The 12,613-nt window shown below is 43.5% G+C and overlaps 1 protein-coding gene across 1 annotated transcript; it reads right to left on the reverse strand.

The window, feature by feature from the left end:
* Positions 1-1,335: 1,335 nt before the first annotated feature.
* On the reverse strand, positions 1,336-2,782 carry LOC119732560 (ski oncogene-like). The gene has a single exon (XM_038206127.1). It carries the CDS (start codon positions 2,538-2,540, stop codon positions 1,347-1,349), a length of 1,194 nt encoding a protein of 397 aa, XP_038062055.1. The 5' UTR covers positions 2,541-2,782; the 3' UTR covers positions 1,336-1,346.
* Positions 2,783-12,613: the final 9,831 nt, after the last annotated feature.

A 12,613-nucleotide genomic window follows, 5' to 3' on the forward strand; every position in this document is an offset into this window, starting at 1 on the left:
CGGCAGTCACTGAGAGTGTTCGCATGTTCCGTTCTGCGAGCTCGGAGACAGTGAAATAAAGATCAATAACCGGGAATCAGATACGGTGAATTTTCACAAGGTGTTGGCGGGCGGCAAAAAAAAAAAGTCTGCAAGTTGGACAAAGGTGTGAGGTAGTGAAAACTTTAACTGTTACAAATTAGAGTTTATACCTCTGGTTCTTTTCAGAACCATTCTCTTAGTTGAGAAATTATTCGCACATGGTGTTTCCGCAAACCTTTCATTATTTAGTATCTCCACCATGCAAAGCCTCAAATCTTACTTGTTAGAAAATAAATACATTTTTGGGCTAAAGTTCAATCTCAAGATATGGGGTTGGCATCACATGATGATGTGCTCGTCCGGAAGTGGTTCACATTGTTTGCAAGATCGCGGCTTTTTGTACATGTTCATCTAAATATACCAGACAATCTAGGTTTATCATGCAGTGTCAGTGTGTGGCGTCGTCGGGCCTTGAGTAGTGGAACTGGCCTCCTTGACCTGCCTAATCGCCGACCAGGAACATTTGCCGTGTTTTATCAACTAAATTTATCTCGTGAGTGTGACTAGAGGACACTCTGGGATTTTAAAGGTCAGGACCAAAAATCCCTTAACTTTAAGCGTGTTTTGCAAATACATGTATAGGCCCTACATTTTGTAAATTCAAGTGCTTGAGAGTTAATTTTTGTCTTTAATGTAGATGTATAAACTTTGTATTCAAATTGACAAAATAAACAGGGCACATAAGTAGATTACATGTAGAGCTCACTATCAACAAGATGCATTGAAGCCAGCCTTGAGAACTTCGGCAGAGCTACCCATTTATCCAAGAATCCAAGTGCTGTACTCATTCAAACTTATTAAGCACACGTGCGGGAGGTATGCTCGGATTTCCTGGATAGCGCTACCAGAGTTCCCAAGGTTGGATTTGATACATCATGTTGATGATAATAGCCTTTACTGCAGCGTCAGATTCATCACGCTTGTCAGAGACTAGGTGTAAGGGAATAAAAATCATAAATTCAGGCTCAGATCAAGACTAGTCAACAGTAAACATCAATTCTAATGCCTTGAAGATGTCCATGGATCACCACAAAGATCACTAAATGAAACACATCACCACATTTTGTTAAGGCAGAAAGAATAACCACCAAATATGCCAGCTTTTGTCCAACGACAGCAAATACAGGCTACAGCCAGCTGTACCGCTGCAACTTTTTGGCTTGCGTGACCGATTATTTAAAAAGAATGAAAAATCTCACAATTTACAGTCTGTCTTCGGTCGGTCTGTACCCGACAGTCTACAGTATAAACTGCAAAAAAAATGTTCACAGATTTCTTAAAATGCCGTGTTTGCAGTTGAGGTGTCCACAAGCGTCGTTCTGAACTCTCGGCAGAATCCCGTACCTGAAATGAAGACGGAAATGATTTGTCAACTGGGTACTCACGTGCTTTCTCTTGAACCGACTCATGAAGTCAAACTTGGCCTTCATGTCGGCGAGCGCCGCCTGATGCTTCTCGTTGTTTTCTTGCTCCTTGGCGACCAGCAAATAACTCCTCCAATTGGCTGAATCGAAACCCCAGTGGCACGTACGATTCTCCTTGCCTCGGTGCGAGTGCATGACGAACTTCTGCGGGGTGAAAATGTACTGGCACTCGGAACACTCGATGGTGGGGGCGTGGGGGCTAGTGTAGAGATCCGAGATGAAGATCCCCCTGCATTTGCCAAAACACTCGTGGTAAACGGAGAAGCAGTTTTCTCGGTGGAGCGCGCTCCCGCGTTTGCCGCGCGGGGACGGGAGCACGTACTGCTTGTCGTCCACTAACCCATACAGCAATGCGTTACAGAGTCTCTCAGAGTCTGTCTTTGTGATCAAGCCGCACGACGGAGCGCTAGCCGGCAGGATACCAGTGATCTTCAGTATCTCCAATTGCTCATGACTGCATCGCGAGCAGTAGATATGCAAATCCTCGCAGATGGCGTTGATCTGTTGGAGGCTGAAGTCGCGCAGGACGCTGTTGAGAATCTGAGGGAGGCAGAGCCGCTTCTCCCCGCCCACAATGAAGCAGGAAATAGTCTCGTTCTCCAGGACCGTTTCGCACTTCTCCCCAGAGGATTGGTCGATTGGGGTGAAGACGGGCATTTGCTGGATCGGGAACGGTGGGGGGTGCAGCAGCGGGTCGAAATCCAGGTATTTGGCGGCCGATTTCTTGGGTGGTTGGGCTGCTGTTGTGGCTGGGGTGGTCGGGCCGGCCATGAGTGGCTCCGTTGACTTATTGAGGGCCACGCTGAGGCCGGCTACGTGTATGCGTGCATCCGAAGCCACAGCAGGCGATGCCATCGCACTCGCTGAGTGCAACCCCGCCAGCTTTCTGGCAGCGATGGCGAGCTCCTCAGAGCTCGCCGCCCAGCGGGCACTGTAGCTACTCGGCCCGCCTAAACTCGACATGGCAACAGTCTGGTAACTCTTCAGAACCTTGTCCAGATTGTGCTTAAAACTTTGAGTCTGAATCTGCTCCATAATACTCACGGAAGGGGTACAAACTCGGTAGATAAATCTCCACTATGTTTTCCATTCGTGAATTCGTCTTGTGTACATTACAAACACAGCCATGCACTACGTTGTTGAGTCTGTTCTGAATAAACGGCGTGTTGCGTCTATCACTTATCTCATAGACATAACACACAGAGCCCAATCTCGTCAATGCACGCAACAAAAGATCTGACTGGCGAAGCGCCCAACAGACAATACCGCTACAGACGACATGTGCTGCCGAAATTGCACAGTTGGGCGGTTTTTGTGCAGCCGTCTGCATGGCGCTAGTGTTGACATTATGCAAATTAGCTTTACCGAGGATATAAAAGCCTACGTCTAGTCGAGTCTGCCGCCGACTGCATACAACGGCTGTTTACGGACCACGAGCGCCCCTAAAAAAAATTGTTTCTTGTACCACTAGTCACTGTGATGTCAGTGTTGCATCGAAGATCCGCATTTTTTATATCAAAACTTGATAACACACTCGAATAATGTTTTCCACTTTTAAAAGACACGATCATAGGGTTGTTTTAATTTATGAAAAGAAAAAGTCGGATAAAATAAAATTCTTAATGAACTTTCTCCAGACAACTCCTAGAGATGGGGAAATTATTTTCTGGCTAAAAAGTTGCAGGGAGTAACAAGTTTTCTTTTTGCGCGAGCCAAACAAATCAGTCGGCCTCGACTCGGATTCTCCACTCAGTTCTCGCCGCGCCGGGGAGGCGGATGCACGTCATTTGAAGCAACCATTTTCTGGGTAGGGGTGGTCATTTTGTCTAAATGGTGGGAAACGAGACGTGGGCTGGAGATCTACAATATTTACTGAATTAATTTTTGATGACGATTTGGAAGTTTTAATCTGTAATTTGTGCATTTTTTGTAAACTTTAAATATATATGGGAAAAGGACAAATAAATCCCCAACTTTCTGAATGTCCTTGGCGATACCTAATGGGGGGGGGGGGGGGGGGGGAGCCCACCCTAACCCCCTCAATCGAATGTCCATTTTCATGCGCCTTTCTCAAGCAAGTTCACCGCAACTTTCTTCCAATATCAGACATCGACTTCGCAAACTCTGCAACAATGCGTGACAAAATAAGAACCAATTTCACAAATTTCGTAACTTCAATTTCATTATAAAAGGCAGGCGTCTAGAATTACGTAGAATCCATGTTAGGTTTCGTGAAGTCACGCGAGACATCCGTCGACGTTATGAACTATTCATGGCACCCGTAAAGTTTATTCGCCAGCACAAAACGAAAGAGGAGAATTAAGTACAACCACCCTACTCCAGATGATTATAGGCATTATCATGGCAAAACCGCAGTTTAATGCTCAAGGGCAAATGATTCCAATCCCAAACCACATCAACCTTTGTTTCATAACATGCAGGATTTCACACAGCTTACATAACACAGCAATAAAATTGATTAAGGCAAGGAACTTCGTCACAGTGTCCAAAAATGTTGTTGTGATCAATCGACAATTGTGCAGTGATGTGTGAATGAAATTAAATGAAACTCATAGGTGTTTAGGCCAAGGATAAGGAGTATCTGCACAATCAAAAATGTTCAAAATTGACCTCATGGTTTTGTAGTTATTTCAAAAATAGTCCGACGGACACTTTTTGGGACATACTGTATATAGTTTCAACCCCGAGATGAAATTGGCCCAGAAATGCACATATTTTGACATTACTGTACCAATTGGTTTATCACAGATAAGCTATGTAAATAATGAGAAATATCGTTAATTGTATATTCTACAATAGCCAGGAAAGCAACTGAACTAGTTAGTATAGCAATTTAGGTCGGCTATGACGTCAATCCGATGCTGCATACCAATGTTCACGTTATGCGCATGCGCCATACAGGGGTCGTGTTCACATTGCTAAAGAAACGATGAAAGTCTCATGGGAAAAGTGTTGATAATCAAAAGAACACGAGAACTACAACGGGGAACGCTGAGGTTCACCCCGAGAATGTTAGATATATTTTGTCTTTTAACTATCTTCATGAGCGTCGGAAATTCACTCTTTCCAATATGGCCGCCATACCAATCGCCATCTCTAACTGAAACTATTGCAACATTCAAACAAATCGTCGTCGTGTTTCAAATTGCGAAAACGGCGTGATCCAAAATCACAATGTTGACGAATGGTCCTTTTTTATTCGAAATGTTTGTTATTTTTAAGACAACCAAAAACATGCAATTCAAGTAGGCCATGTTATAGAAACCATCTACATTTTCTGCCTTTCTAATGTTGTTTTAGACTATTTGACTTTGTGCTTCGTGCTAGGACCGCGTTAAAAAGAATGACCGATTTCCCAATTTATCCTCATAGCCTTGGCTGGTACTGCCCCCGCACACGCGCACATTCTCCCTGACAACCATTCAACCGAGGCGGTCACGTTTTTTGTCTCGATGACGTCATTGCATCCTTCCCCCAAACGTTTTCTTCGTGCTCTGTCGCTTTTTTGTGTGCAAAAGGCTCAATATTATGTTATGTTACCGTGACAACCAAAATTGAAGGATCCTGCATTCTAGGCATTTCGGTCGCTCACGGTCGTTTTTTGTGTGTGATGAGCACGAGCAATGGAAATTATTTCGAGGCCAAACCAAATTAGTGTCGGCATTTTTCGTTTGAGCTATTTTGTTTCTCTTCTTTTTTGATTGCTGTTACCTCCTATAGTAATATTATATGAACAAAAGATATCATTATTATGTAGGGTAGGTTATAATAGTATATGGAATATCCCCTTGCGCAGCAAGGGTCTATGATATGCGAGCAGATTCGGCGATTAATTATGCACAACAAGACTACGTCTTGACCTCTAGATTCTGACTATTCAACGGGGGCCTTCTATCGGGTCCTCCGTAACCCGTTGTTGTATTACAAAAACATGGTGCCAAATTGACCAATCAACAGCTTAGTCACATTTCTGATCGAAATGACGTCACAATTTCTAAAGTTGACTCCGACAGGCTTGCGCGCGGAGTCGCATAAAATGTGCATGCTATTAAACGTCAGACGTGCGTCGCGTTAGCTCTGCACACGAATGTCTGATAATTATCAGGCTAATGTTAATGTGGATTTTGATTTTAAAAAACAACAACATAGTCTGATAAAAGAATAACACAAGAAACACCTTTTTAAAATTCCTTTTTAAACCAAGGTGCAAAAAGACGTTTCAAGGTTTGGGAGCGATTATGTTTTATCCAAAATTCAATTAGTTTCTCAGGAATTATTCGATGGATGTACAATAATTATCCTCGATGGGATATGGTTTTCCCAGACTTGAGGAAATAATTCGCAGGGAAACACTGCTGTTAATTCGCACGCAACGTGCGTGGACAAACAACACATGATGACGTTACAAAGAGAATGGTTCAATACTAAAAAGTACTCTGACACGACTTGTCGTCTACACTTTTTCCCAGAATGGACAGTGTGGATACGCATACGGTAGATCCATAGAGTTCACTGCACCTATTCGGCGGTTAGAAACAGAGATCCTGTAAAAATAGACCAAGTCATTTCGTTCGGTGAGCTGAACAAACGATATTGGTTGTGCAGTTGCACTTTTTGTTTTATTTTCTGATGCTCGATTTGTTTCCCGATATTGCCTGTTAATTAATTGCGCATGCGCACAAGAGGCCGGAATTTCCGGACTGAAAATGTGCTTGGTTTGTTTGCGTGCAGGTCTGAGCGTGGGAAAGTTATTCTTGTGGAATCCAGCCAAAAGGCCAACAAACATTTACTTGGCCAGGAAAACAGTTTTTCTAAAATCAACAATGAACTCCCATCTGCAGACCAACATGTCATGTGACGTCATTGGCACGTGACTGGCTCCCTAGCCGTATGTTACTTTGTCAGCAAGTCAATTTACAAAGCTATTTGTACACTTCCGTCGGTACACTGTCCCAAGGGCGGATCCAGGGGGGGGCCAAAGGGGGCCATGGCCCCCCCCAAAACGAAACCAATTTTTTCTTTTTTTAATGTGACATCGCAATAAAGGCAGGCAATGAGTACACCACCATCTTTTCCTCAAAAACAAATGGTTAAAGTGGTCAGAAATTGCCTCAGATCGCACCACAGAGCATCTAGAATCCAAAAATTTTTCGGGGCCCTAGCGGGCCCCGAACCCCACGCCGTAATTTTTTAGACCCACTTTTTTTGGGGACCAATTTTTTTTTTGGCCCCCCCAAAAATTATATTCTGGATCCGCCCTTGCACTGTCCTGACATAATTATGACGTGTGGGTATATACGCGCGATACATCCGTCACATCGAACTGTTCTTTGTATTGTTTTCCTGAAAAGATTTCTGACATAATTTTGCGCAAATAGCACATGTACTTTGGCACCATAATGGTCACAAACCAATAGGAAACAAGTTAAGATTGACTTCTGCAACTCACGAGTGTACAGACGTGAACCATTTTGTTCCCTCATTTTTATGAGAATTTGCTTTTCAGTGACAAAGGAACACGCTATGATTACGTAAAGAGAAATGTGCAATTTCCAAGAAAGTTACTGGTGGCTATCTCCACCTCCGTTTTGGGCGGTTTTCGTAATCATCCTGTGAAGACTTCTCCAGATATCGCCATTTGAAGTTACCTAATTTCTCAAACCACAAACTGTAGTATCAGAGGATATCGCTTCGCCATTGCATTATGACCAATAAATGCGAATGGTTTCCCGAGTACCTAACATGACCGTCTTGAGGCTTTTAGTATGACTTAGCCGGGCGGAAAATCCTGCTTTTTGATGTGGATATAACCATAAAATATAAGCCTTTCTATTTCTACCAACTGGTTCAGAACCACACAACTCTAAAGAGATATCATTCACAATTTCACACGGTGTTACCGCAAACCTCCCATTCATTGTTCATGTCCAGCATGCAATCCATTAAAAACCATTTCTATTTCTAGTTATGCATGCCGGATGTCACTCAGGGGCGGCCATTTGGTTTTACGTCGTATTCCTCGAATCTATTTATTCAACAAACCCTATTCAAACGAGTGTGCCTTCCACTACTAAAGCGTTATGCCAGACGATTTTGTAAGGGGGAGGGGGTTTAATAGTCGATCAGTCTCGTTCCCATGATGTCGAGCAGTGCACTCCCATTAGCTAGAAACATGGTTGAAAATAAAGTAACCCTGGGATGAAGCTGGTAGTCTACCACTCACCCCTAAATCTCCCGCGGGTGGGGAGGTTGGTTGTGCGGGAAACTAGAAATTAGGGATGCCACTAGAGGGCGCGCTTTATAATTAAAACGACACCGCGTGTGCAGTGGATCATGGAAAGCCCATCCCCCTTCGAAGGAGGTTTTTTAATAGGTTTACTCCGCCGGTCGGACTTGACTTAGCGTGTTTGTCGGCAATTCTCTAGGGGGAGATGGCGTCGCGCTGCCGCAGGAAGATCCTTGCTCACGGCACGGTCACCAACGATTAATAAAAAAAAGCTTTGAAAAAATATTACGATCTGTCCCCTTTCCCCCTTTTGAATTACACAACCCGGATGTGACTCATGTACTGGGTCGCGGCATAAAAATGTGGTCTTCATTACAAATAAATATGTATAAATTATATGTATTTTGTTCTCTCTTACCCTGGGGTGGTGCGGTGGTCGAGGACAGATTTCGCGTGCCGCGTACTCGCGAGAGTCTGGACCGGGCGGCTATCGGTGGAGCCGGGCCGTGTCTGACGGCGAGGACTCGGGGGAACTCCCCCGGTCAATGAGATGCATAGGAATAATTTATCAAAGGCACAAGCAAGATAAATTTTGTAAATGAAATCATTGAAATCCACCTTTGAATATCAGTTCAACTTCAGACCAGGAGGGATTTTTTTAAAGGGGTGACTGGCATGGGCCAAAAGCGGAGCAGCAGAGGGGGGGGGGGGGCGTGTTGGCAGGTATTTTACTATTTTCTTTGCGGCCCAACCGCCACTGCCGTAAGTAATGAACAGAGTTTTGTACTTGTAGTTTAAGCTTCTACCAACCTGAAGATTAGTAGGCAAGCTTTCATCCACTCCTGTGGACTTTCTCAAGCCAAGAGGGCTTGAGAAAGTCCACAGGAGTGGATGAAAGCTTGCCCACTAATCTTCAGGTTGGTAGAAGCTTAAACTAAATGTTATGATCACCCCAACCAATGAAAGTTTTCTGTATTATAGAGTTTTGTACTGTTTTCTGGATAGAATTATTTTTCCCAGCAGTTTCATAATCGATTCCACCACAAAGTCACTTCACTAGTACACGTACAAGTTCGGTCACAAGTAGGCCGAACAAGGGATGAACAATAAGAAATAAATGATTTTGCCACGGTTCAATTCAATGACGGTGACTTCACTTGGTACTGATGTGATGGACTCTACGTATAGTCCTATACAGCACTATTTTCCATTTCACAGTATAGTTCATAAGAACAAGAACACAGTATACAAGACTTTTACTCCGGTCAAGAAGCATTGAGCGCACTCAAAAAGCATCCAAGAAATTGCCTCGAAATTATCACCTAAAAAGTCCAGCCTGACAAAAAAGTCCCGAAGCGAGTTTTTAGCGCGGAGACAAAGATGCCGTATCAGCACCGCGCCGGCACCGGGAAATTCGACCCGCGGGGGCGGCGCAGGAATTGCGCGGCACGCGGTGCAGTCTAGCCGCCCGTAGAAAGTCTCGTCTAGACCGGAACGTCTGATAATGCGTCGAGGTTCTCGGAAAATGCGGCCACTGGCCCCCTGATCGACCTACGGGAATTTCTTCGCTTTTCCCCCCTTCTTCAGTGTTTCATAGACGGTAAGCCACCGATGGTAACCATTATGAATTTATATTGATTACATTATATGGAGCTAGAGCCCGCAGTCTGGCGCGCGAAGTGACTGCACCCGACGGATGTTTTATGCATTACCTTTTTTCCCTTCTAAATCCAACATATCTCGTCTGCAACACGCTTTTGAACGAAAAAATGAAAAACACTATCCATCCCAAAAAGACAAAGAACACTAAAATAGTCAATATCCGAGCATGCGCACCACACCCCAGGTTTAATGAAAAACAAAAACTGTTCCAACCTCGTCCCCATGCTGTCGAGCAGTACACTCCCACTAGCTTGTTTTGAGATAGAAAGTACACCCTGAGAACAAGGTTGGAGCTGTTTAGATGGTGATTTCTTTTAACTTATTCTCAACTTTACTTTTTTCTAAAATAAGCTTTCGTTTACTTAAATTCTACAACTGTACTTTGTTTTGTTGATTGTAATATTGGTCATCGGTGCCTACCATCAACATTTCGAGACGAAAATTAAAGTTAGCCAAATAAGCCTTGAGGTAAAGCGCCAAAAGAACTGCACTGTAAAAACAGTGTTTAGCATTTAAACACATCAGAACGTGTTTAGAGTTAAAAACGTTTAGGAATGTGTTTCAATTCTCAACGTTTACCACTTTTTAACGTTGTGAAACTAAACGTGTTTACGTTTTGGACATGTGCTTAGGATTGTATATCTAAATGCGCTTAGGAAGGTGTTTAAATGCTAAACATATTATTCATTGAACATGTCAAACGGATAATACGTGTCACAGAAAAAGGACATCTAAACATGTCATGATGCTAAACGTGTGGAAAAAGTGGGTACAGAATAAGTGTTTAGAAATGTGTTTAAATGCTAAGCACCGTTTTTACAGTGTGTGCAAAGTCTGTTTAACGTTAGCACGTTGGAAATTGCCAAAACAAGACACAAAATAGCATCGCATTTACGGTGAGATATTAGTCTACCTGCAGTCGCCACGGGTTTTAAGATTTTATTCCCGAAATTCCACCCGGGAATCTTGCAGTTTGTGTACGTCACTTGGTCATGCTGATATTCATCTTCGATTCCCAGACGACACTTATGGATTTGGAAAGCTTACAGGCTACTGACGTCATCGGGCTCCGACTATCTTTTAGTCGGGGGATTATATCGCGGGCTATGTACCGTTTCCTGGGGCTTATAATGCTGTCTCTATGCTAGCGCCCGGTTAATATATGCAGAATTATTGAATAGCCTGGGAATATAGGCCGCCCTATCTTTGCAATCTTTCTTGTCTCAAGAATGCTTAATGAGGTTTAGATAGTCAAACTGCGATTAACCACATAGAGGCTAACCACATGATAACTGCTGGGATGTTTCATTTTTTTTTTTTACATTCGCATGCATGTCCGTGGTTTGGATGTGGCGACACGGAAACTATAATGTCCGAACTGAAAAGCTGATTACATTTTCCATTAACTTTTTAAAGACATGAACTTTTTAATGAGGGATCGCATTCAAACAAACGGCCCGCAATAACACATAATGAATTTCAAACAGAGAGCAATATCACTTCTAATTCCAACATCATTAATAATTGTAAAAGTGTATCAAACCGCTTAAACATAATTCTCTCGGAAGCCCAAAAACTTACGAGTGTTGCGTCATTTATTTTGTGGACTGTGATTTAGTCGAGCAGTTTGCTGACCCCCCCCCTAATCTGATGTTCCGTTTGTGGTTGAGCTTCTAGAGTCAAGTCAAACTTGTATCCGCCAGAAACCTACGGTCCTCTTCATCATTTTTGTATCCTCACGAATAGACATGTCAGCATCATCTACAAACTTCTTGGAACAGTCACGATAATCATGTCCGGCTGGTGAAACGAAATATGCCTATCTGATGCAATTACTGTCTCGGGCGCTAAGTCCGGCGGCCGGAGGTGGACGCTCGTCGTCACGACAAGATGGGATCATTTGCAGATCCGTGCCGGATCAAAATCTTTACAGGAGATGCAGTATACAGGGGATGTTTCAAATGATGCACTGATATGATTTGTTGTGACAAGGCTATGTTTAGGTGAAGACTATTTTTAAGAAGGAAGACCTGAGGGAGAGAAGATGGGACAGGGTAATTGATAAGATTTGACGAAGACGGGGTTTCGACAAGTTGGGGATGTGGGGAGGCGGGACTGAAGGATTGGGGAAGTTGAGTAATGAGCTGGATGAAGTCTGGGTATCTTGGGGATGGTGGTTGTGAGGATTGGGATAGAGATGTTTCCTTCTGAGAGATAAGGAGACGGATGATGCGAAGGTCACGATGTAGGAAGATGCGGGGAAATTAAATGATGTTGGTGATATGCGTGATGGTTGGGGGTGGTAGTGGTGATAAATGTGATAAAAAAGGTGGTACTGTGGTGATACCAGAAGTTAAGGTGGGGATGATGGTTGTAACAGTTGTAATTATGGTGGATAAGGTTACAATGATGGTACAAAAGGTGGTCAGATGGTGTTTAAGGTGGTAGTGATGGTAGTTGTCAAGGTGTACTCATGATGGTTAAGGGGGTCGTGCTGGTGGTTAAGGTTGTGATGATGGTTGAAGGTGGTTGTGATGGTGGTCAAGGTCGTCTAGATGGTGGTTCAGGCGTGATGATGATGGTGTTTAAGGTGGTAGTGATGGCAGTTGTCAAGGTGTACTCATGATGGTTAAGGTGGTTGTGATGGTGGCTAAGGTGTGATGATGATGATTAAGGCGGTCGTGGTGGTGGTGGGGTGACGATGGTTAAAAGTGGTTATGATGGTGGTTAAGGTGGAAGCTAGGGTGTAACGATGGTTATTAAGGTCATCTTTATGATGATTAAGTAGTTAAGGTGTAACAATGGTCAAGGTCGTCTTGATGGTGATTAAGGTAATAGTTAAGGTGTAGCGATGGTAAAGGTCGTGTTGATGGTGGTTAAGGTGGTAGTTAAGGTGCGGGATGATTAGGTCATCTTGATGGTAGTTATGGTGGTAGTTAAGGTGTGATGATGGTTAAGGTCGTCTGGATAATGACTAAGGCGATAGTTAAGGTGTAGCAACGGTTAAGGTCGTGTTGATGGTGGTTTAAGGTGGTAGTTAAGATGTGATGATGGCTAAGGTCGTCTTGATGGTCACAAAAAGGGGGTATAAAGGTGGTGAGGTGGTGGTTAAGATGTCATTATGGTTAAGGTGGTCGTGATTGCAGTGGGTGGTAGTTAAGGTGCATTGATGGTGATATTTTGGCCGTGACCGGTGGTT

This window comes from Patiria miniata, unplaced genomic scaffold, assembly GCF_015706575.1.
Source record: "Patiria miniata isolate m_02_andy unplaced genomic scaffold, ASM1570657v1 HiC_scaffold_24, whole genome shotgun sequence".
Lineage (NCBI taxonomy): Eukaryota > Metazoa > Echinodermata > Asteroidea > Valvatida > Asterinidae > Patiria > Patiria miniata.